General features: G+C 47.1%; 1 protein-coding gene across 1 annotated transcript; it reads right to left on the bottom strand.

Annotated features, from left to right (window-relative positions):
* Nucleotides 1-651: 651 nt before the first annotated feature.
* vwa7 (von Willebrand factor A domain containing 7) lies at nt 652-26,232 on the bottom strand. Its single transcript, XM_038962180.1, has 18 exons — nt 26,212-26,232; nt 25,537-25,788; nt 23,229-23,462; nt 22,947-23,043; nt 22,735-22,869; nt 22,315-22,510; nt 21,442-21,611; nt 20,744-20,856; nt 20,419-20,535; nt 20,123-20,332; nt 19,679-19,811; nt 19,421-19,573; nt 19,222-19,314; nt 18,808-19,088; nt 18,384-18,520; nt 17,993-18,152; nt 14,090-14,570; nt 652-830 (listed from the first exon to the last, which is right to left on the bottom strand). Exons 1-18 carry the CDS (start codon nt 26,230-26,232, stop codon nt 652-654), a joined length of 3,162 nt encoding a protein of 1,053 aa, XP_038818108.1.
* Between the last annotated feature and the right edge of the window lie 82 nt (nt 26,233-26,314).

The raw sequence follows: 26,314 nt of genomic DNA, 5'->3' as shown, positions 1-26,314 counted from the left end.
GCTGACGCCCCAATGCCTGATTGGCTCAGCAGCAACGAGGGTCTCTCTCGTTGAAGGGGAATGAACTTCGCCTCCAGAATCATTTGCAGGTTTTTAGGATTCACCTTGACTACGATTAGGCAGCATGATAACCGTACAGGTGAGTGCTGTCGACTCAATGTCTTTGTATATCCATTATATTATAATCTCGACAATTTATTTACAAAATAACAAATTAAACAATGGGTTGTCTTTTTTCTATTTCAATGAAAAATAATGAACTGTATGTATTTACACCTCCATATACACTCCTGAAGTCCACAAAGATGACAATAATTCTGGGCAGACCTGGGCGGCTGCAGTCTGTCAAGCTGTCCCTATCATGAAGTGCAGAGCCAACGGAGCATTTGATCTGGAGAGCCTTTACTACGAGTGCATCGTAAGGCTAAAGACCATTTTGAAGTACGCACCTTGGATCCACGACAAAAAAAGGTAGACAAAGTTTAGTAGTCTTGAAATGCAAATTATGTCAGTGGTAGAGACAATGTTGACAACACTAAGAACGTTGAGGTGGCTTGATTACACCTGGCGTTCTCGCAGTCCCTCAAGTACGTGTTATTGATAGAAGAGGCCTACGGATACCCTCCAAGGTGGAGGTCACGTGACAGGGTTCTACCCGCAGGCGGTGCAGGTGGAGTGGCTGGGCGCACAGGGGCTTCCCCTGGTGGACAGGGTGAGCAGTGGAGAGGTGCTACCCAACGGAGACGGTTCGTACCAGCTGAGGAAGAGCTTGAGTGTCCCACAGGGATACAGCTGCTCCACAGCAGTGTAGCCAGGAACATCACAGTAACCTGGGATAAGGGAACATGCCTTTGTTTCATCTTTCCATTTGTTAAGGAATGGACTGTTACCTACAGTATGAGGAAAATGTAACCTATGTTCATTTGGAACGTAATTTTTAAATGACTGACACTTTGAAATGTCTTCTCTTTATGCATGTCCACAGTTCCCAAGACCCGATCCAGCTTCGGCAGGAACAGTATCTTAACAGTGATTGGCTGTCTGTTTCAGTCTGTTGGTCTATTGTGGAAGAGAGGAGCAGTCAGAGAGACCTCCACTGTGACTCCCAAGTCTGACCACGGCATGACCCAGTCCAGGTACTGCAGGCCACACGTCACTGTTTAGCGCCAACCGAGAGGAAGGAGCTCATTTGCTATAACCAGTGGCTTGGTTGATGTGCTTTAGTCCTCAGCCTATGACAAGACAGAGACTTAAACCAGACTTGTAAAACCAGACTTGTAAAAACCTGTCATACTGTAATGAACACGATAGGAGACAGAGCTGAAGGTGTTTAATGGAAGGGACCAGGAGGCAGGCAGCTGGGTCCAGGGGCAGGCAGGTCATACACGGTAGGTCCAAAGTGACAACAGTACAGAGAGGGAATAGGCAGAAAGCATTGTGAGTGAGGAAGGCAGAAACTATCATAGGACTGAAGGACGGGAAAAAGAGCTGCAAGAGAAGTGTCACAAAACAAACCTCTGTTAGGTTCTAATTTCTCAGAGTAAATAACTCACGGACACTAGAGAAGCTTAACCAAGTTTAATTATTCCCAACGGGTCGTTACAGCTGTAATTCAGACAGAAACATTCACACAAGCACTGATTTTTAACCCTTTCTCCTAGGCCGAGTCTCCTGCACAACTGAACATCCAATGCATCTGTCGCTAGACAGAACCTTAGTGATATCTGTTCTTCCTCACTTCATCTAACCTGACCTGTACCCCAAAGTACTCATTCCTCCCCAACTCAAGGCTGTCATGGTTATTGATACAAGGCTGTGTCTACTCCCCTCCCAGGGTATTCCTGATGGCTAACAATAACATCCTGACAATATAAACATTATACATTACCCTCAGTGACATATCCTAACATAATGTAAACGTTATACATCACCCTCAGTGACATATCCTGACAATGTAAACGTTATACATCACCCTCTCACCCTCAGTGACATTGTTAGTTTCCAAGATCTCCACCCAACACATTCCAAAGCCATCTGTCTTTCCACAGAAAACCATTAACTTCTGACATAAAACCCAGTCTCTTTCACTCCTTATATTCTATGCTTCTGATCTATCATGTATTTAATATCTCGATGTTCAAAGTTTAGCCCAAATCCAACACTCACAGTGATGGGGTGCAAGGAACTGAACTAAATAGTGTGGGATAATGACAGGTGTGTGAACAGGTGATTAGAATTCCAGTGGTTGGGATCTGGAGAGAGAGCTGGAAAGTGGGCTGCGTTCCGGGGATCTAAGTGTTTGGGAGTGTGAGTTGGACGCAGACGTTACACATACACTTCAAGATAGGATGTGTACCGTGGAACACTGACGTGCTGTACTATGCTGTGTTGAAATATTAGTGTCGTCTAAATTTATACCAACAAGGAAGTCTGATTTTATTTTTAGGTGTTCTATTTTTAGGTGTTAGGTTTGGGAGCTGGCTGGGGAATTCCCAGAATGGTATTGAAAACTTGTATCATATGAAGCATTGATCAGAACACCATTCATAGCTTAATACACAGAACACTAACAAACAAGCAACAATAGAATATTTGTATATTTCTATGGCACATTGTCAATAAAATACATTGAAAAATATCATATGTAGGCCAACAACTTATTAGTATCATTTCCAGTTACAGTGGTTTTCCTTTGAGAAATTTAACAAACATGTACTTTGTGGCCCATGATGAACACAGAGGTATTTTGGTAAATTAATCCACAAAGTGAAATGTTTATGTTTGTGCACGAGATGTGTTTAACCTGCACTGGGTCCCAATCGTGTGTGTTTTGTAAAAGGGATTTCCAGTGCTAGGTTGAGTGGTTTCCAGTGTTTGCTTGAGTTCGATGTCTTTTACTGGTACCACAGCAGAGCTTGAGTTGTGTCTATATGCCACGCATGCTGACCTACAGTAGAACAGTCCAAATTAAACTCAAAACCAGATATAGCTTGGCAGCCAAGTTTCTTATTTTCAATTACATTTTAGTCATTTAGTGCCTTGCTCAAGGGCTCATTGACAGATTTGTGTCGCCTAATCGGCTCAGGTATTCAAACCAGCAACTTTTCAGCTACTGGCCTAATGTTCTTAACCACTAGGCTACCTGCCACCCATCCCATAGAGTTAATTAGAGGACTTATCATGGATATAATATTTTTTTGCATGGACATTGCCATTAAGGGCTTCCACCAGTTTGATTTTGACTTCTGACATTTGGCAAGCGTGGTAAACAGCACAGCAAGTAAGCATTTCACTGTAAGTATACACCTGCTGTTTACAAAGCATATAACAAATCAAATTAGATTTTTTTTATTTGAGTAGTATCTCGTCCTAGGGTGATGTGTCCAATTTGTCCTGATAGTGGCATTATGCATTTTTTCAAACACAAAAGAAGAAGAAAATGGACTACTTCAAAAAGGAGATGGTCTCAATGAGGCTGTCCGTGCTCTCACAGATGCCATAATGCAACAGATACGAAGATGAGTCCACTAACTAACTCTATGCTTCAGGGCGGAACTAACTCTATCACAAACACAATTTGTTTTTACTTAACTAGGCTAGTCAGTTAAAAATAAACCCTTATTTACAATTACAGTCTAGACCAGCCAAACTCTGACAACACTGGGCCAACTTATGGGACTCCCAATCACAGCCAGTTGTGATACAGCCTGGAATCGAACCAGGGTGTCTGTAGTTACACCTCGAGCACTGAGATGCAGTGCCTTAAACCGCTGTGCCGCTCCAGAGCCCTAAAAATCCGTCAGAAGTGGGATATTCTGTAATTTGACTCAAGCCAACTTCCTATTACACTTCAGCTCATAATCTGTGTTCATGAATACACCAACAAGAACATATTATTGGCAATATGATTACCACAATTGTAAATTCATTAATGTAATTCTCCATCCTAGGTTCATTCATTATTTGAGTTATGCTTTTGGAATTCTTGTCTCACCAAGTTGTATCATAGTACAACAAACCAAATGCAGTGTTACTTTGTATACTTTTTTTAAAGGCTAAACCCAGCAAACACAACCACTACACAATGTTGTCTATTGAAACAGGCTACAGAAACGATAACTTCAAGTGTTGTCTTCCAGCCCCTCCTCTTCATTGCATCGCAACCCAATGGATCTTGAATCCAAAACTCGTCCATTTAGCAATGATAGATGATGTCATTGTCTATTAGTACAACAGCAGTGCTGAACAAGAGGCCGTGATGCCAGAATGGTTGAACCGCCCAGAGGGAATTGAATTCTGGCGGGACGTTAATCGAAATCTGAATTGTAATCGATATGTAATGGTTACTGCTGTGAGAGTAACAAGTGAACATTACAATCATTAACATGGTAAGACAAAATATGTGTGCCAAGACAGTGCAACAGAGAGCTAAAGGCATGGCTATACATGCCGTCAGATTTGACACCTCTAGCACTGAGATGCAGTGCCTTAGACCGCTGCATCACTCAGGAGCCCAAGTGAGTAAGTTGCATTTGTTGAGTAAGGCACCGGGACATTTCCCAATATCATTTACAATTGAATTGGCTGGAGATACACTACAGCATGCAGTGGAAGCTGCTGAGGGGAGAACGATTCATTATAATGGCTGGAATTGAGTATAATGGAGTGAATGGAATGGTATCAAACACAAAAAAATCATTCTGACCATTATTATGAGTCGTCCTTCCCTCAGCAGCCTCCACTGACAGCATGTAGTATGGTCACAAGTGTGATCTTTTTATCCAGTTCCAAAGAAGAACCTGGCCAACATGTACATAGTGAAAGGCATCATTTGGGCGCCAGCTAGCTTAGTGGTTAGAGCATTGGACTAGTAACTGAAAAAAGGTCAAATAAAAAATTGTATCTGTTAAATTCATCTTACTTCTCGCTGTCCTGTTCAAGAGGGGTGTGATTGGGCCTTTCATTGCCATTGTGGATCATTACAATTTAGTATGGAGGTGAGTAGTAGGTAAGAGTCAATCTTAAAACCTCTTGCTACACTAGGTGTTATGTTTGGTCAGAGTAAAGTAAACAAGGGCTTAATGCCCCCTCAGCCACATGTTAATTCAGCTCAAAATCAAGAGGAAGAGGATGTATTTATGCTGCAGTAGTTTGTGTCGGGGGGCTAGGGTCAGTTTGTTATATCTGGAGTACTTCTCCTGTCTTATCCCGTGTCCTGTGTGAATTTAAGTATGCTCTCTCTAATTCTCTCTTTCTTTCTCTCTCTCGGAGGACCTGAGCCCTAGGACCATGCCTCAGGACTACCTGGCATGATGACTCCTTGCTGTCCCCAGTCCACCTGGCTGTGCTGCTGCTCCAGTTTCAACTGTTCTGCCTGCGGCTATGGAACCCTGACCTGTTCACCGGACGTGCTACCTGTCCCAGACCTGCTGTTTTCAACTCTCTAGAGACCGCAGGAGCGGTAGAGATACTCTTAATGATCGGCTATGAAAAGCCAACTGACATTTACTCCTGAGGTGCTGACTTGCTGCACCCTCGACAACTACTGTGATTATTATTATTTGACCATGCTGGTCATTTATGAACATTTGAACATCTTGGCCATGTTCTGTTATAATCTCCACCTGGCACAGCCAGAAGAGGACTGGCCACTCCTCATAGCCTGGTTCCCCTCTAGGTTTCTTCCTAGGTTTAGGCCTCTCTAGGGAGTTTTTCCTAGCCACCGTGCTTCTACACCTGCATTGCTTGCTGTTTGGGGTTTTAGGCTGGGTTTCTGTACAGCACTTTGAGATATCAGCTGATGTAAGAAGGGCTATATAAATACATTTGATTTGAGGACCAATGATTAATTAAAAAGTAATTTTCAGAAATGGAGAGAGATGAGGTGCATATCATTTACCGTTCTATACTGCACTTGCCAAGTATTATCTAATAGTGTTTATTTCTGGTCTTCCAAGTGCTAGTTCATATTCTGAGCGATAAGGGCTTTGTATTTCAGTTAACGAAGTAGTTGATCTGTATACATGTTGTAAACATTTCTGAACACCAAAGAAAAATCTGTATGAATTTGTGCTCTATTGTCACGCTCGCTATCCTCAAACTCCCTGTCATAAAACAACCAAGGCGCAGCGTGCATGTCGTTCCACATCTTTTAATCGGAGTGAAAAACTTAACCAAGAAAACAAACAGGTAAACAGCAAAGAACGTGACGCAACTGAGGTGCACACAAACACACACGGAAAAATAATAATTACCCACACGTTAGGTGGGAAAAAAGGCTGCCTAAGTATGATTCTCAATCAGAGACAACGATAGACAGCTGTCCCTGATTGAGAACCATACCCGGCCAAAACATAGAAATACAGAAACCTAGAAAACAAAACATAGAATGACCACCCCACATCACACCCTGACCTAACCAAATAGAGAAATAAAACAGCTCTCTAAGGTCAGGGCGTGACATCTTTAAAAACCTAGTCATTTACAAATGGTAGACTTTCTGCTTTTGTTGTTGTGGTTGATGTTGTAAAAACAAATCCTGTTAATTGTTATTTTACGGTTACATTAGCTGCAATATACACTTGAAACCACAAATCAATGTTTCAGCATATCATTGAAGGAGTGGTTAACATCAGGAAGTAGCTCCATGGAGGAGGATTTATCGATCTGTTCCAGGGCTGGAAAAGTGAATAGTTTTGTGTGACTGTTAAACAGTAGCTGTGCCTGGGTAAAATCGCCAGGGAAGCCAAGCCAGGAAAAAGACACAGAACAACCTATGTGTTGTGATAATTGCATTGTTTGCTCTATAACCTGTTCATATGCCTTGCCATTGTGATATATAGGCCTATGGCCGAGACAATACGAAGACACAGTGGCAATAAATTGAACCACACATTTCTTTCATTACAAAACCGGAGAGCAACATCTGTCCGGTGAAGTCCACAAAACATATTGCATGTAACAAACAGTTACATGACCAACAGCATGGTCAAGCAAGTTAATGTTTCCGAAACTTTCGGACTACTAAACAACTATGACTTACAACCATGAGTTACAGCAAGTCGCAAAGAAAACAGCCGCTGCCTCCACTATTCCAGCACCATTTCAACATCATCTAATCACCTACAGTATGCTTAGTCGAATACAGTGACAACTAAAATATACCAAAAACGATTTAGTCTAATCAATGTAATCTAAATATGACGTGACTGTCCATGGTACTGATTTATGTGTGTGGTGTGTGCCCATGCGTGTGTGCGTGAGTGCAAGTAAAAAACAAACACATGTTGACCAGTGGCAGTCGATGCCGTTTAAGATGAGCATGGCCTTATTTCTATCACAGCATATTGGATGACTGTCATTCAAATTCCATTCACCCAGTTCAATTTAACATTGAAAGGTTTAAACTACTGCATGATACTAAACGTTTCCCTATACCCATCATGAGGTTGCTACAACCTAGCCTTTGAATGAAAGTTTACAATGTAGGTGCACACAGGTGATTTGATTTGAACACCACGTGAATGGTTCGGACTGGGTGAACTACATTCACGGGTAATTCAAGTCTGGTGCAGCGGTCTAAGGCACTGCATCTCAGTGTTAGATGCGTCACTACAGACCCTGATTTGATTCCAGGCTGTATCACAACCGGCCGTGATTGGGAGTACCATAGGGCAGGGCACAATTGGCCCAGCGTCGTCTGGGTTAGGGTTTGGCCAGGGTAGGCCGTCATTGTAAATAAGAATGTTTTCTTAACTGACTTGCCTAGTTAAATAAAGGTAAAAAGGACACGGCATTTATTTGTCTCTAACACCTTGTAGTGGTGTAAACAGTCTGTTCGTGTCATGTTTTGTCTTTGATCATCATGTCTTGTCCCTGTGCTTCCCTCTGCTGGTCTTATTAGGTTCTTTCCCTCTTTCTATCCCTCTCTCTCCTCCTCCCTCTCTCCCTCTCCCGCTCTCTCTCTCTATCGTTCCGTTCCTGCTCCCAGCTGTTTCTCATTCTCCTAACGACCTCATTTACTCTTTCACACCTGTCCCCTATTTTGCCCTCTGATTAGAGTCCCTATTTCTCCCTCTGTTTTCCGCTTCTGTCCTTGTCGGATTCTTGTTTTATGTTTGCTGTTCTGTGTCCTTGTTCCGCCCTGTCGTGTTTTTGCCTTCTTCAGATGCTGCGTGTGAGCAGGTGTCTATGTCAGCTACGGCCTGTGCCTTCCTGAAGCGACCTGCAGTCTGTGGTCGCGTCTCCAGTCGTTCCTCTCTACTGACGAGAGGATTTCAGTTTCCTGTTTTGGATTTACCTTTGATATATCCAGGAGAATCATTGTTTGTTTAAGACTGGAATAAAGACTCTGTTTCTATTACGTCGCTTTTGGGTCCTCATTCACCAGCATAACAGAAGAATCCGACCAAGAATGGACCCAGCGACTACGGATTCTCGCAACACTGCCGTCGAGATCCAGGGAGCAATGCTCGGCAGACACGAGCAGGAATTGTCTGCTGCTCGTCATGCCGTTGAGACCCTGGCCGCTCATGTCTCCGATCTCTCAGGACAGTTTCAGAGTCTTCGTCTCGTGCCACCAGCTACTTCCTGGTCTTCCGAGTCTCCGGAACCTAGGGTTAATAACCCACCATGTTACTCTGGGCAGCCCACTGAGTGTCGCTCCTTTCTCACCCAGTGTGATATTGTGTTCTCTCTCCAGCCCAACACATACTCAGGAGAGAGAGCTCGGATCGCTTACGTCATATCACTCCTTACTGGTCGGGCTCGGGAGTGGGGCACAGCTATCTGGGAGGCAAGGGCTGAGTGTTCTAACGTTTATCAGAACTTTAAGGAGGAGATGATACGGGTTTTTGATCGTTCAGTTTTTGGGAAGGAGGCTTCCAGGGCCCTGGCTTCCCTATGTCAAGGTGATCGATCCATAACGGATTACTCTATAGAGTTTCGCACTCTTGCTGCATCCAGTGACTGGAACGAGCCGGCGTTGCTCGCTCGTTTTCTGGAGGGACTCCACGCTGAGGTTAAGGATGAGATTCTCTCCCGGGAGGTTCCTTCCAGCGTGGACTCTTTGATTGCACTCGCCATCCGCATAGAACGACGGGTAGATCTTCGTCACCGAGCTCGTGGAAGAGAGCTCGCGTTAACGGTGTTTCCCCTCTCCGCATCTCAACCATCTCCTCCCATCGGCTCAGAGACTGAGCCCATGCAGCTGGGAGGTATTCGCATCTCGACTAAGGAGAGGGAACGGAGAATCACCAACCGCCTTTGCCTCTATTGCGGTTCTGCTGGACATTTTGTCATGTCATGTCCAGTAAAAGGCCAGAGCTCATCAGTAAGCGGAGGGCTACTGGTGAGCGCTACTACTCAGGTCTCTCCATCAAGATCCTGTACTACCTTGTCGGTCCATCTACGCTGGACCGGTTCGGCTGCTTCCTGCAGTGCCTTGATAGACTCTGGGGCTGAGGGTTGTTTTATGGACGAAGCATGGGCTCGGAAACATGAGATTCCTCTCAGACAGTTAGGGAAGCCCACGCCCATGTTCGCCTTAGATGGTAGTCCTCTCCCCAGTATCAGATGTGAGACACTACCTTTAACCCTCACAGTATCTGGTAACCACAGTGAGACCATTTCCTTTTTGATTTTTCGTTCACCTTTTACACCTGTTGTTTTGGGTCATCCCTGGCTAGTATGTCATAATCCTTCTATTAATTGGTCTAGTAATTCTATCCTATCCTGGAACGTTTCTTGTCATGTGAAGTGTTTAATGTCTGCTATCCCTCCTGTTTCTTCTGTCCCCTCTACTCAGGAGGAACCTGGTGATTTGACAGGAGTGCCGGAGGAATATCATGATCTACGCACGGTCTTCAGTCGGTCCAGAGCCAACTCTCTTCCTCCTCACCGGTCGTATGATTGTTGTATTGATCTCCTTCCGGGGACCACTCCCCCTCGGGGTAGACTATACTCTCTGTCGGCTCCCGAACGTAAGGCTCTCGAGGATTATCTGTCTGTTTCTCTCGACGCCGGTACCGTGGTGCCTTCTTCCGCCGGAGCGGGGTTTTTCTTTGTTAAGAAGAAGGACGGTACTCTGCGCCCCTGCGTGGATTATCGAGGGCTGAATGACATAACGGTTAAGAATCGTTATCCGCTTCCCCTTATGTCGTCAGCCTTCGAGATTCTGCAGGGAGCCAGGTTCTTTACTAAGTTGGACCTTCGTAACGCTTACCATCTCGTACGCATCAGAGAGGGGGACGAGTGGAAAACGGCGTTTAACACTCCGTTAGGGCATTTTGAATACCGGGTTCTGCCGTTCGGTCTCGCTAATGCTCCAGCTGTCTTTCAGGCATTAGTTAATGATGTACTGAGAGACATGCTGAACATCTTTGTTTTCGTTTACCTTGACGATATCCTGATTTTTTCACCGTCACTCGAGATTCATGTTCAGCACGTTCGACGTGTACTCCAGCGCCTTTTAGAGAATTGTCTCTACGTGAAGGCTGAGAAGTGCGCCTTTCATGTCTCCTCTGTCACATTTCTCGGTTCTGTTATTTCCGCTGAAGGCATTCAGATGGATCCCGCTAAGGTCCAGGCTGTCAGCGATTGGCCCGTTCCTAAGTCACGTGTCGAGTTACAGCGCTTTCTCGGTTTCGCTAATTTCTATCGGCGTTTCATTCGTAATTTCGGTCAAGTGGCTGCCCCTCTCACAGCTCTGACTTCTGTCAAGACTTGCTTTAAGTGGTCCGGTTCCGCCCAGGGAGCTTTTGATCTCCTCAAGAAGCGTTTTACATCCGCCCCTATCCTTGTTACTCCTGACGTCACTAAACAATTCATTGTCGAGGTTGACGCTTCAGAGGTGGGCGTGGGAGCCATTCTGTCCCAGCGCTTCCAGTCTGACGATAAGGTCCATCCTTGCGCTTACTTTTCTCATCGCCTGTCGCCATCGGAACGCAACTATGATGTGGGTAACCGCGAACTGCTCGCCATCCGCTTAGCCATAGGCGAATGGCGACAGTGGTTGGAGGGGGCGACCGTCCCTTTTGTCGTTTGGACTGACCATAAGAACCTTGAGTACATCCGTTCTGCCAAACGACTTAATGCACGTCAAGCTCGTTGGGCGTTGTTTTTCGCTCGTTTCGAGTTCGTGATTTCCTATCGCCCGGGAAATAAGAACACCAAGCCTGATGCCTTATCCCGTCTCTTTAGTTCTTCTGTGGCTTCTACCGACCCCGAGGGGATTCTCCCTGAAGGGCGTGTTGTCGGGTTGACTGTCTGGGGAATTGAGAGACAGGTAAAGCAAGCACTCACTCACACTGCGTCGCCGCGCGCTTGTCCTAGTAACCTTCTGTTCGTTCCTGTCTCTACTCGTCTGGCTGTTCTTCAGTGGGCTCATTCTGCCAAGTTAGCTGGCCACCCCGGCGTTCGGGGTACGCTTGCTTCTATTCGCCAGCGGTTTTGGTGGCCTACTCAGGAGCGGGACACGCGCCGTTTCGTGGCTGCTTGTTCGGACTGCGCGCAGACTAAGTCAGGTAACTCTCCTCCTGCCGGTCGTCTCAGACCGCTTCCCATTCCTTCTCGACCATGGTCTCACATCGCCTTAGACTTTATTACCGGTCTGCCTTCGTCTGCGGGGAAGACTGTGATTCTTACGGTTATCGATAGGTTCTCTAAGGCGGCACATTTCATTCCCCTCGCTAAGCTTCCTTCCGCTAAGGAGACGGCACAAATCATCATTGAGAATGTGTTCAGAATTCATGGCCTCCCGTTAGACGCCGTTTCAGACAGAGGCCCGCAATTCACGTCACAGTTTTGGAGGGAGTTCTGTCGTTTGATTGGTGCTTCCGTCAGTCTCTCTTCCGGGTTTCATCCCCAGTCTAACGGTCAAGCAGAAAGGGCCAATCAGTCGATTGGTCGCATATTACGCAGCCTTTCGTTTCGAAACCCTGCGTCTTGGGCAGAACAGCTCCCCTGGGCTGAGTACGCTCACAACTCGCTTCCTTCGTCTGCTACCGGGCTATCTCCGTTTCAGAGTAGTCTTGGGTACCAGCCTCCTCTGTTCTCGTCCCAGCTCGCCGAGTCCAGCGTTCCCTCCGCTCAGGCTTTTGTCCAACGTTGTGAGCGCACCTGGAGGAGGGTCAGGTCTGCACTTTGCCGTTACAGGGCGCAGACTGTGAGAGCCGCCAATAAACGTAGGATTAAGAGTCCTAGGTATTGTCGCGGTCAGAGAGTGTGGCTTTCCACTCGTAACCTTCCCCTTACGACAGCTTCTCGCAAGTTGACTCCGCGGTTCATTGGTCCGTTCCGTGTCTCTCAGGTCGTCAATCCTGTCGCTGTGCGACTGCTTCTTCCGCGACATCTTCGTCGCGTCCACCCTGTCTTCCATGTCTCTTGTGTCAAGCCTTTTCTTCGCGCCCCCGTTCGTCTTCCCCCCCCCCCCCCCCCGTCCTTGTCGAGGGCGCACCTATTTACAAGGTACGGAAGATCATGGACATGCGTTCTCGGGGACGTGGTCACCAGTACTTAGTGGATTGGGAGGGTTACGGTCCTGAGGAGAGGAGTTGGGTTCCATCTCGGGACGTGCTGGACCGTTCGTTGATTGATGATTTCCTTCGTTGCCGCCAGGGTTCCTCCTCGAGTGCGCCAGGAGGCGCTCGGTGAGTGGGGGGGTACTGTCATGTTTTGTCTTTGATCATCATGTCTTGTCCCTGTGCTTCCCTCTGCTGGTCTTATTAGGTTCTTTCCCTCTTTCTATCCCTCTCTCTCCTCCTCCCTCTCTCCCTCTCCCGCTCTCTCTCTCTATCGTTCCGTTCCTGCTCCCAGCTGTTTCTCATTCTCCTAACGACCTCATTTACTCTTTCACACCTGTCCCCTATTTTGCCCTCTGATTAGAGTCCCTATTTCTCCCTCTGTTTTCCGCTTCTGTCCTTGTCGGATTCTTGTTTGATGTTTGCTGTTCTGTGTCCTTGTTCCGCCCTGTCGTGTTTTTGCCTTCTTCAGATGCTGCGTGTGAGCAGGTGTCTATGTCAGCTACGGCCTGTGCCTTCCTGAAGCGACCTGCAGTCTGTGGTCGCGTCTCCAGTCGTTCCTCTCTACTGACGAGAGGATTTCAGTTTCCTGTTTTGGATTTACCTTTGATATATCCAGGAGAATCATTGTTTGTTTAAGACTGGAATAAAGACTCTGTTTCTATTACGTCGCTTTTGGGTCCTCATTCACCAGCATAACAGTTCGGGAGTCAGCGATGGGACAAGACTGTAACTACCAATTGGGGAGAAAAAGGGAAAGAAATATTAACAAAAACAAATGACAACAAGGATAAGGGTTTGTATGACACAATGTGTAACCCTCGTCTGATGAAGAAGGAGTGGACCAAAGCGCAGCGTGGTACGTGTTCATAATATTTTAATAAATTAGAACACTCGAACAAAAATAACAAAGAGACAAACGAACAGTTCTGTAAGGTAACTAAACTAAACAGAAAACAACTACCCACAAACCTAGGTGGGAAAAAGGCTACCTAAGTATGATTCTCAATCAGAGACAACGAAAGACAACTTCCTCTGATTGAGAACCACACCCGGCCAAACACAAAGAAATAGAAATCATAGAAATAAAGATACTAGAATGCCCACCCTTGTCACACCCTGGCCTAACCAAAATAGATAATAAAAGCCTCTCTATGGCCAGGGCGTGACAGTACCCCCCCCCAAAGGTGCGGACTCCGGCCGCAAAACCTGACTCTAAAAGGGAGAGGCCCTGGCCATAGAGAGGCTTTTATTCTCTATTTTGGTTAGGCCAGGGCGTGACACAATATCAATAAAGTACTATTTAAAAAATAACTTAATTCATCATTGTCTGCTTTCCAGTGAAGGGTTCAAGTGAGGAACTGAAGTCTAAAGTGTGCTTCTAGTGGCCCATAAAAACAGAAGCCTTTTGGTTACAAAACATCTTTAAGGTTATTTGACATAGAGAAATGATCCCACATCAACCTACAGTGGAACAGTCCAAATCAAACTCAACAATGAAAACAACAGGAAGCAACTTTGCAGCGGCATCTCTCCAGCCCTGTTTGACACTCCACTCCTCTCCCGTATACCCCTCTGCTGGCTGGAGGTCAGGTGGCAGCGCCTCACATTGCCGGCCCCGTCCCACACCAGGAGCTCCGCCTGGGGGGAGCAGCAGGGGGAGGTGTACCTCACCCACAGAGGCTTGGGCAATCCACCTGTCCACTGGGCCACGTTCAGAGGAGGGTTACCATGTACCAGCCTGGGATCCAGTTCAGCATAGCTATTCTCCCCGTGTGCTGGGCTTGTCCTCTCCCTGTCTCTCTGGTTCTGGGGTTTGTGCTTGGGGGTGGGCTGGTTCTCCTCCAGGCTGTCCCCTGGGGGGTCTGTGGGGCTGTGGAGCAGGGTGAGAATGCCCTGACCCTGGGAGAGCTGGAGGGAAGCCAGGCCAGAGCGCCCCCTGTCTGTCACAGCCAGAGAGACAGTCCATCTGGCTCCTGTGCACTGAGTCGGGCCTGGGCAGGTGTGTTCTACTCGCATGATGGAACATGACGGGGGAGACATGTCAGGATCCTGGGGGAGAAGGGGACAGGATGTGATATCAGGGTTACCACATAGGAAATCATGACATAAAGAGGGGTGGGCAAGGTGATTAGTATGTGTATATTAAATAGACATTTCCCTATGTATTTTGAATGCTGGATTCCAGTGAGCCTCTGATCTCCAAAGCTGAGATTCAAAGGCCTTGTTTCTACAGTATGTATGTGTCACGTTCCTGACCTGTTTTCTGTTGTTTTGTATGTGTTTAGTTGGTCAGGGCGTGAGTTGGGGTGGGCATTCTATGTGTTGTGTTTCTATGTTGGGTTTAATGTGTTGCCTGATATGGTTCTCAATTAGAGGCAGGTGTTTGACGTTTCCTCTGATTGAGAACCATATTAAGGTAGGCTGGTTTCACTGTTTGTTTGTGGGTGGTTGTCTTCCGTGTCTGTATGTCTACCACACGGGACTGTTTCGTTTTGTCGTTCGTGTATGTAGTCTGTTCCTGTTCGTGCGTTCTTCGTGTATATGTAAGTTCTCAAGTTCAGGTCTGTCTACGTTCGTTTTGTTATTTTGTAATCATTTCAAGTGTTCTTCGTGTTTCGTCTGTTTGTAAATAAATTCATTATGTATTCACAACCCGCTGCGCGCCTTGATCCGCTCAATCACCACAAGACGACCGTTACAGAACCACCCACCAACGAAGGATCAAGCAGCGGGTTAACGGGCAGCAGCGACAGCAGCAGGTGTACAAGGAGGAATGGACATGGGAGGAAATCCTAGACGGAGAAGGACCCTGGGCAGAACCAGAGGAGTGTCGCCGCCCCAAAGCGGAGCTGGAGGCAGCGAAAGCGGAGAGGCGGCGATATGAGGAGGCAGCACGGAAACAAGGCTGGAAGCCCGTGAGTCAAACCCAAACATTTCTTGGGGGGGGGGCTCTCGGGGAGTGTAGTTGGGTCAGTCAGGAGACGTGAGCCAACTCCTCCTGCTTACCGTAAGGAGCCGGTGAGGGCGGAATTGGAGGTGAGTGACGCAGAGACAGTGAAGGAGTTAATGGGGAAATTGGAGGAGAGAGTTATGAGGGATGTACTGGTTTGGTGCATGAGGCACGGCATCCGTCCGACTGAACGTGTTGGTGAGTTGATGTCACCGGGAACAGCTCTCCATACTCGTCCTGAGGTGCGCGCTAGCCGTCTGGTTAAGACAGTGCCTACACCACGTACCAAGCCTCCTGTGCGTCTCCAGAGTCCTGTGCGTCCTGTTACTGCTCCCCGCACTAGCCCTGAGATACGTGTCCCCAGCCCAGTACCACCAGTGCTGGCACCACGCACCAAGCCTCCTGTGCGTCTCCAGAGCCCTGTTCCTCCTCCATGCACTCTCCCTGTGGTGCGTGTCTCCAGCCCAGTACCTCCAGTACCGGCACCACGCACCAAGCCTCCTGTGCGTCTCCAGAGTCCTGTGCGTCCTGTTGCTGCTCCCCGCACTAGCCTGAAGGTGCGTGTCCTTAGCCCGGTACCTCCAGTTCCGGCACCACGCACCAGGCCTACAGTGCGTCTCAGCCGGCCAGAGTCTGCCGTCTGCCCAGCGGCGCCTGAACTGCCCGTCTGCCCAGCGGCGCCTGAACTGCCCGTCTGCCCAACGCCGTCTGAACTGCCCGTCTGCCCAACGCCGTCTGAACTGCCCGTCTGCCCAACGCCGTCTGAACTGCCCGTCTGCCCAACGGCGCATGAACTGTCCGTCTGCCAAGCGCCGCATGAACGGCCCGTCTGTACTGAGCCTTCAAAGCCGCCCGTCTGTACTGAGCCTGCAAAGCCGCCCGTCTGCCATGAGCCGCTAGAGCCGTCCGCCAGACAGGAGCCGCTAGAGCCGTCCGCCAGACAGGAGCCGCTAGAGCCGTCCGCCAGACAGGAGCCGCTAGAGCCGTCCGCCAGACAGGAGCCGCTAGAGCCGTCCGCCAGACAGGATCAGCCAGAGCCTTCCGCCAGACAGGATCAGCCAGAGCCTTCCGCCAGACAGGATCAGCCAGAGCCTTCCGCCAAACAGGATCAGCCAGAGCCTTCCGCCAAACAGGATCAGCCAGAGCCTTCCGCCAGACAGGATCAGCCAGAGCCTTCCGCCAGACAGGATCAGCCAGAGCCTTCCGCCAGACAGGATCAGCCAGAGCCTTCCGCCAGACAGGATCAGCGAGAGCCTTCCGCCAGACAGGATCAGCCAGAGCCGTCAGCCAGCCATGACCAGCCAGAGCCGTCAGCCAGCCATGACCAGCCTGAGCTGCCCTCCAGTCATGAGCTGCCCTCCAGTCATGAGCTGCCTTCCAGTCATGAGCTGCCCTCCAGTCATGAGCTGCCCTCCAGTCATGAGCTGCCCTCCAGTCATGAGCTGCCCTCCAGTCATGAGCTGCCTTCCAGTCATGAGCTGCCCTACAGTCATGAGCTGCCCTACAGTCATGAGCTGCCCTACAGTCATGAGCTGCCCTACAGTCATGAGCTGCCTTACAGTCATGAGCTGCCACTCAGTCATGAGCTGCCACTCAGTCATGAGCTGCCACTCAGTCAGGAGCTGCCACCCAGTCCGGAGCTGCCACCCAGTCCGGAGCTGCCACCCAGTCCGGAGCTGCCACCCAGTCCGGAGCTGCCAGTAGTCCAGAGTTGCCCCTCTGTCCTGAGCTACCTCTCTGTCCTGAGCTACCTCTCTGTCCTGAGCTACCTCTCTGTCCTGAGCTACCTCTCTGTCCTGAGTTATCTAGGGGGGACCGGTGTTAAGGTTCCTAGACCAGGGTCGGGGGCGAGGATCGCCACTCGGAGGACGCTAAGGAGGGGGACAAAGACAATGGTGGAGTGGTGTCCTCGTCCTGCGCCGGAGCCGCCACCCGCGGACAGATGCCCACCCAGACCCTCCCCTTGAGTTTTAGGGGTGCGCCCGGAGTTCGCACCTTGAGGGGGGGGTTCTGTCACGTTCCTGACCTGTTTTCTGTTGTTTTGTATGCCTTTAGTTGGTCAGGGCGTGAGTTGGGGTGGGCATTCTATGTGTTGTGTTTCTATGTTGGGTTTAATGTGTTGCCTGATATGGTTCTCAATTAGAGGCAGGTGTTTGACGTTTCCTCTGATTGAGAACCATATTAAGGTAGGCTGGTTTCACTGTTTGTTTGTGGGTGGTTGTCTTCCGTGTCTGTATGTCTACCACACGGGACTGTTTCGTTTTGTCGTTCGTGTATGTAGTCTGTTCCTGTTCGTGCGTTCTTCGTGTATATGTAAGTTCTCAAGTTCAGGTCTGTCTACGTTCGTTTTGTTATTTTGTAATCATTTCAAGTGTTCTTCGTGTTTCGTCTGTTTGTAAATAAATAAATTATGTATTCACAACCCGCTGCGCCTTGGTCCGCTCAATCACCACAAGACGACCGTTACAGTATGTATTGTACTCATAGTAGAAGCTCGGTTGTCTCAGTGTATGGGTCTCACCGGAGGAACCACAGTCAGGTGCAACACTGCGTAGTTGGAGTCCAGGGAGTCCAGCACTCGCACTGTCAGGGTCATAGTGACAGCCCCTCCTGCCTCAGCCCCCTTAGGAGTTTGGAGCTCCACCTTCCCCCTCGCTGACCCTCTCTCCCCCACAGAGAGCCTGAGAGAATAACATTTTAGAATGAGAAATAACATAGAGTAGGGAGCAGTGATGACTATCTGCTATACAGTATATATTTTTTAATTAATTGTTGTTTATTTTGCTTAACAAAAGCTTTGTGATTCTGTCTGTAATGCAAAGTGCTATAAAAGTGTAATAAATGATTCATTATTATAATAATTTGCCATTTTGTGACAGTTTGACATTGTTGGTCTGTTTTGCCCTGTCTACCTGTGTGGTCCTCTCTGAGAGAGATATCCCCGGTCATCGTCAGCGGTCAGGGTGAGGTTTCGGGCGGGGCCGTGGTTCTGAACATCAAAAAATACTGTCGTACTGTGGCCAGGAACCAGACGTGGGATAGACAGGACCTGAGGGAGGGAGGGAGGGAGGGAGGGAGGGAGGGAGGGAGGGAGGGAGGGAGGGGGGGAGGGAGGGAGGGAGAGAAGGTGCATAATGTCTTACTCTTTCTTCTATTGTGTTCATGGCTGTGTTGTGCTAGACTGTCTTGTTATTTGTAATGTTCTGCTTGACAACTGATTTTTGTGGTGTGTTCTGTTATGCACAGTGCAGCATTGTGCTCGGCCTTATTGTCCATGATGTCCAGATGTTGGGCTGTACAGTATCAGTTGGCTGATAGTTGCTGTTGTTGTTCTACCTGTATCTTAATGTGTGTGTGCTGGATCATCTCCGTGGAGACGCGTTCCAGGCGGTTCCCTCGCCCGTCTCTGCCGGATAGACGGACACAGAACGGCACCCTGGGAACAGAGGCCATCCAGCCAACCAGCTCCTCTCCAGAGGACGCAGATGAAGAGGACGAGTTTAGCCACACTTTCTGGAGGCTCTCCCCATTGGCTCCCAGCAGGGTCACGTGACTGAAAGAGGCCTCCTCATTGGGCAATAGACCTGTGACAGCCAGCACTAGAAAGGTTGGGACACCTGAACGGACATGAAACACCAAATGGATGAATAGATGTGATCATGATTATTCAGTCATGAAGTGTATAGGCTAGACAAATGAAGGATAAATAAATAGATACTGTATTCTAGCCAAAAACCACACCCCCCTCACCTGCGATTGGACTCCCCTCCACTCTAGCCAGGCCTGGATGCGTTCCATTGGCCTCCACAGCAAAGTAATACAGGAAGTCCACATTGCTGTCAGCTTGGGAGACAGGTATTGCTCTGTTATCAGTTGGCCTACTAGAGTTTTGCTCATGATTACCCTGTGGGAACAGGTACTGTGTGTAGTGTAGTGACAGACGGGGTACCTATGGCATTAAAGGTGACATGACCATCAGCAATGGTGTTGAGGTGCCACTGGCCTGGCTCAATAGGGGACAGCAGGCTGATCCTGTACAGACCCTGAAACTGCTCACACTCTGCCAGGGGACCCTGCTGATTCAACAGAGACTGAGTACGATCTGGGAGGGGCGGAGGGAGACAATGAGAGAAGGAAGATGTCATACAGAAAAGGCTGTCGTCCATGTGTGTATCTACACGTCAGTGTGTGTAATGTGTAGTCGTACCAGTTGGGCTGCTGAGGACACATTGTCTGAGGTCTCCAATGAGGTGAAGGGTCACGCACTTCACTGCATTGTCCACACTGAAGGAGTGGGATAAGTTGGAGTCACTATCACTCTCTGCATGTAGCAGAGTCACCTACAGAGGGAGACAGAAGGCTTTGGCGCGAGGGCAGTGTTTCCCAAATGACGTATTGTAGTCTACAAAATCCCAGACCTAGGGCAACATGTGGGAGGCAACTCATCTAGGGATAATACCAATGACAGGTCTCCTGCCTGAAAAGAATAAGCAGAAAAGTACCATTCTAAGAAACTATTTTATTTAGCATTGTATCATATAGTAATAAAACCTATTAATTTCAGACAAATAGTGGATCAGTATGGGCAGGTGCACCTCTGTAGATAATGATTGTACTCTACCACAGTGAGTATTTTGCCTTGTTGCAGTACCTTATCTGCAGCTGTGTTGTCCTCAACTATGGCAGAGACACGGTGGATGTCTGAGTTAGTGGTGAAGACAGTCAGTCCCCCGGAAACAGAGGACAAGGAGGAGTAGAGAGCGAAACGGTCAGGGGACAGAGTCTCCCTCCTCCTCCTCCTCCTCTTCTTCCCGCTGCCCTTCATCTTGTGACTGGGGTCTTCAGTCAGGAGGAAGGTCACCTGGTGGAGCCAGAAGGGATTGGATTGTTTATCTGGGATCCTTTGTTATAAATTATCATTTTGATCACACAAACAAAAAGTGTTACCTTGCATTGTTTCTCCAGTATAAGAGCCCTCACAGCATTGTACAGGTGAGCATCTTTAGGGGAGGCATCAGTGAATACAAAAATCTCTGACAGGGGTGGGCTATGAGTGAGGGCAAGCTGTAACACACAGGTACATGAATGTACATAAGACTATCAACAAAGAGAGGGTAAAAAACTGCTAAAATATAAAAATGAAATCCTCTGAAAATGATGATTTGGCTGTTGCTATGTACAGTTTATGTTCTGTTTACTGTATGTTATCCTATGCTGTTATTAAAACATAATAATTTGATGTCAAATCAGCTGTAGCTACTCTCTGTGTTACCTGTATGGCAGAAAGACACATCTCAGGTTCATCTCCTCCACCCAGAGCCATCAGGTTCTCCATATAGCTCATGAACTCCTCCGGTTTCTCTGTCTCATACACCGGCCCCACCCCTGGAGCACAGAGAACACAGGGAACATACTCACTTCAGCACCATACACACTGCGTCAGTTACACTGGTAGCACCGCAATATAATTATATATACAGTGCATTCGGAAAGTACTCAGACCCCTTGACTTTAAAAAAAAAATTACATTACAGCCTTATTCTAAAATGTATTTAAAAAAAATAATCCTCATCAATCTACACACAATACACCATAATGATAAAGCGAAAACAGGTTTTAGTTTGTGCAAATGTATTAAAAATAAAAAACTGAAATAACTTATTTACATAAGAATTCAGACCCTTTGCTATTAAACTCAAAATTGAGCTCAGGTGCATCCTGTTTCCATTGATCATCCTTGAGATGTTTCTACAACTTGATTGGAGTCCACCTGTGGTAAATTCAATTGATTGAACATGATTTGGAAAGGCACACACCTGTCTATATAAGGTCCCACAGTTGACAGTGCATGTCAGAGCAAAAACCAAGCCATGAGGTTGAAGGAATTGTTCTGTAGAGCTCAGAGACAGGATTGTGTTGAGGCACAGATCTGGGGAAGGGTAACAAAACATGCCCTCTCCCTCCCCTCACCTGGGTCATGGAAGGGCACCAGCAGGAAGGTGCCAGGCTGCTCGGGAGTGTTGGCACGGGCCTGGATGATAGAGTGGGCACGGAGGCGGGCTGCGGTGATCTCCTCAAACATGCTGCCTGTGGTGTCCATGACAAACACCAGCGCGGGAGGCTGCTTCACACTGAAGAGTCTGCCCTCAGGATAGTACAGCCAACAGAAGGAAACAATCTGCCCTCAGGATAGTACAGCCAACAGAAGGAAACAGTCTGCCCTCAGAATAGTATAGCCAACAGAAGGAAACAGTCTGCCCTCAGGATAGTACAGCCAACAGAAGGAAACAGTCTGCACTCAGGATAGAACAGCCAACAGAAGGAAACAGTCTGCACTCAGGAAAGTACAGACAACAGAAGGAAACAGTCTGCACTCAGGATAGTACAGCCAACAGAAGGAAACAGTCTGCCCTCAGGATAGTACAGCCAACAGAAGGAAACAGTCTGCCCTCAGGAAAGTACAGACAACAGAAGGAAACAGTCTGCCCTCAGGATAGTACAGCCAACAGAAGGAAACAGTCTGCCCTCAGGATAGAACAGCCAACAGAAGGAAACAGTCTGCCCTCAGGATAGAACAGCCAACAGAAGGAAGCAGTCTGCCCTCAGGATAGAACAGCCAACAGAAGGAAACAGTCTGCCCTCAAGATAGTAGAGCCAAGAACAGGAAACACAGTGGCACGAGTAGTTACAACACATTATATGATAAGTTCTGTGTACCATGTTTACCATGTTTAGAATATCAGCACAAATGGATTGTCTATAGATCAAATTAAAATGTAATCATATGAAACTTTATTTTAAAAAGTGTATTTAACACCATAATGAAGGCTACATAGTCCCCACCTAAGGAAGCTGATGTTGCCCACACTGTCTCGGAGGTCTCTGAGCACAGTAATGGTTGCCGTGGTAGCGAGGCGGGCAGCCTCCACATGGAGGTAGTGATGGGGGGAGAAGAGGGGGGAGGTGCTGTCCTTATTGATGCCACCCTTGGCCCCCTGGTGACGACTGCTGTCCAGTACACCCCCGTGACTACACTTCCCTGAAAAACACAGTATTTATAATGATTATTCATCAAAGATAAAGTTATTATAAAGTGTGACAGAGATTTTCTCAAATGGAAACCACACTCATGTTGAAGCTTGCAGACGTTTGAAGTATTTCATTTTTTTTTTTTTTAAGATTACAAATAACCGAATCAATATATCTGGCTCAGATGTTAGTTCTTCAATCTACACAGGAATGAAAATAGCTAGGCCTCCGTACCTTGTGGTTTGGGTGGGTAGGTGCTGAAGTACCCGGTGGTGAGCAGTAGAGGGTACTGCTGACTTTGGGTCAGTCTGGGCAGGAGGTTGTCTCTGCAGGTAGTGCTGTGACACTCCATACAGGTAGGTGTGTCCTCTGGGGAGGACAGATAGACAAAGAGAACTATGAACACAGATCTCGTTAATTTAACCCAAGATGTGTTTTAACTGTACCTGTGGCTACAGGGAAGGCTGGCTGCCCAGGCTGCAGCAGGTGGAGGTATATTGAGTGCTGACCCATCTCCACCCAGTTACTATGGCTGTAGAAATCCTGTTCACAGAGACAGACAATCAGCGTCCTGCAGGTCAGACACTGGGGACCTCTCCTGTCATTCTCATGTAAAAGGCTCATTGCATATTCAAATTGCCACAACGCCAAATATTATTGGATGAGTGATATTTACATTTGACATGATGTGCTATCTTACAGAGTACCGTGTGTTTGGCCTATTGTACCTGCAATGAGTGTAGCAGCTGTCCCAGACTGTGTCTCGCCCCCTGGTACTCTTTGGCCCGTGCAGAGAGCAGGGTTTGGGCCCAGAACTGCCGTAGCATCGCCATAGATTCCTCCACGCGCTCCGAGTCAAAGTGGTAGACTGGGTCGGACCGTGTGGAGCTCAGGAAGTCCATGGCCGCATTGGAATGCACCACCTCCCCCACTGCATGCCAGAACCCCCGACCCAGACCTGCCTGTGAGACCGTCAACATCATCATTCTCATCATCCAGCAACTGAGTTTATTCATCATCATCATCGTCATTATGGATTCACAGCGTCATTATGGATTCCACTAATTCCACTCCAGCCATTACCACAAGGCCTTCCTCCCCAATTAAGGTGCCACCAACCTCCTGTGATATCTGACTAATGCAGCATTCAAAACAACTATGAACTCAGAACTCGGAAATCTCCAACTTCTGACTTCAGTGTGTTCAAACTGGGAACTCAGAGAAAAAAAACGACCTCCGACTGGGAAAATTCGTCTTGAACTCGGAATTCAAAGTCTGCAAGTCGGGAACTCGGCCTCTTTCTAGAGCTCCGACTCCCCAACTTAAAATCACAGACGTCATGATATGACCTCGTTTTTTTCTGAATTCCCAGTTGTCTTGAACATACCATAAGGTCATCATAACAGGGTGTCAGAAGTGCTTACACCTCGTCAAATATAAGATAGGAGTGATTATTTCAAAAACATTATTATGCACCTTGACGAAGTTTTGAGTGACCAAAAGTAGTTAACAGCTAACTGTTCTCTCATGTCTCTTCATTAGTTGAGCAGAGCCAGAGATAGTTTAAAGGAGATTGGAAACTTCCTTGGAATTGTATTAACGGCCATTGTGTACGTTGCCAATGCTACATCAATGGGCCGCGCGGTGCAATCTGGGCGATTCTGGGACAAGGAGCACTCTCCTTCAAGGAGTGAATGGGAATCAATTGGGCACTAGCTCAAAAACCCAACATTGGCATGCCTTTCATCAATAAGAAGCACAAGATTACAAATCTTTTCCAAGATGTGAGATAATTAATTTGCTATCTGTAATATTGTATTGTTTTGGAATCGTAACATTAAGTACTTTCGAGGAAAATAGGCACGTTTATTTCTTACTTGACTGTGTAAAACCTAGTAGTACTACTTATTTCTCTGAGAGTGAGGTGGATATATAGCATTTTGCAAAAAAAACATTGTTATTTGTATCTCTGAAATGAAACCAGATGGCGTAAAGGAGCTTGCAAGGATTTGTAGTCTTGCATGATATCTACTTTGATGCTAATTAGCATTTTCGAATCTGAGTATTAATAAAAGTCACGTTGTCTGAGAGAGATTTACATGGTTATCAAAACATCACGCCAGGGTAAGCCTACACGAAACACAGACCTTATTTTAAGTGTTTCTCAAATCCGCTATGGGAAAAATTGTGGAAAAAAACGATTGGAATAATTTTCCTGTTTGACCGCTAGATTTTATGGGTATTATGACTCATAATGTGGTACTCTATTGAACAAGCCCATAACATGATTAGATAGTGAAAAACACCAATCTCTTTCATCATTTCTTTAAACAATAAAAGCTGATTTACCAACATTTCTTAAAATTGATATATAGGGTTTTGGAATTAAACTCTTCGACTCATTCTTTGCATATGTATCCCTAATGCTCCTAATGAACCATACGTCAGATTCTCTCCAGATTTTGTACATGAAGGAATATAGTTATTATATGATAGAGTGCTTGCTTTGTTATCCAACTGATGTTGTGTCCTTTCTGTCATCCTGTGAACCCTGTTCATTGCTGCTCACAGCAATGTATATTTTTTATTCTGTTTTGAGAAATCTATTTAATTGATTCTGTATTGTATTACCTTTATTTAACTAGGCAAGTCAGTTAAGAACAAATTCTTATTTTCAATGACGGCCTAGAAACAGTGGGTTAACTGCCTTGTGCAGGGGCAGAACGACAGATTTTTACCTTGTCAGCTCAGGGATTCGATCTTGCAACCTTCCGGTTACTAGTCCAACGCTCTAACCACTAGGCAGCCAAAGCAACATTTCCCAAAAGCAGCAATAACACAATAATACTGGTCGTGATACTGACAGCAGTCATCATTAGTATTATCATCATCATGTTGTGTCTATAGACATGTTTGTGTCTATAGACAGCCTTCCATGCATCCTCAATTACCTGGAGCTGGATTAAACGCTCTTAAGGTGGAACACAGTACTGCAATGTGATTATGTGTGTGTTTACATACACACCACAGCCTCACCTGCTCCTGTGTGTGTCGGTGCTGGTGTGTGTTGGCCATGCTCAGTGTCTCCAGAGTGACGTTGAGGACACCCTGCTCTGTGATGAATTGGTGTGTGTAGGAGTCCAAGGACAGGGTTAACACACGGGACCAGAAGTTGGGGAGGAAGCCTCTGCAGCCTGGTAGAGTCAGTACCACACACAGCAGAACATACAGCTCCCTCATCCGAACCCCTGACCCACCATGACCCCTGCTCTGTGACATCATCACTTCCTGGGGAATAGGGTGGGGAGAAGAAGACATTACACCTGAAACATATCATTATTTACATTAGACTTTGGTCTTAGGTATGTTGGTACCGGTAGACTTGCAAGGTTTTTGATAATTGTATCTTTACACAAAATGCAAACCAGTGTGTTACGTGTGTTATGTGCCCGTGTGTGTTGTGTTAGTTGTGAGAACAGGAGGATGTGTGTCTTCAACCTTGTGGCCACATAAACATTTGTTTGTGGTGAGAGAGATTTTCCAAATTGAGCAAAATAGGCCATGAACCCCTTTTGCATTTATCCACCATGTTTATGGGGCATTGATCAGTGAAGTCTCCTAAATACCCCACACCAAATGTCAAACCTCCAACTGAACAGTGTTCTGGAATCTCTGAAGCCTTCTAGCACATTCACTGTTGTGCATACTCACCACAGTGACTATCAGTTTCATGTCTCTAACCTCAACCACTTTTGCTACTTGTCCTATCACGTGCCTTGTTTTCATCAATACCCAAAAACATATTTTATTCTAT

The sequence above is a fragment of the Salvelinus namaycush genome, chromosome 23, assembly GCF_016432855.1.
Source record: "Salvelinus namaycush isolate Seneca chromosome 23, SaNama_1.0, whole genome shotgun sequence".
Taxonomy (NCBI): Eukaryota; Metazoa; Chordata; class Actinopteri; order Salmoniformes; family Salmonidae; genus Salvelinus; species Salvelinus namaycush.
This window is presented reverse-complemented; position numbering and strand designations above follow the sequence as displayed.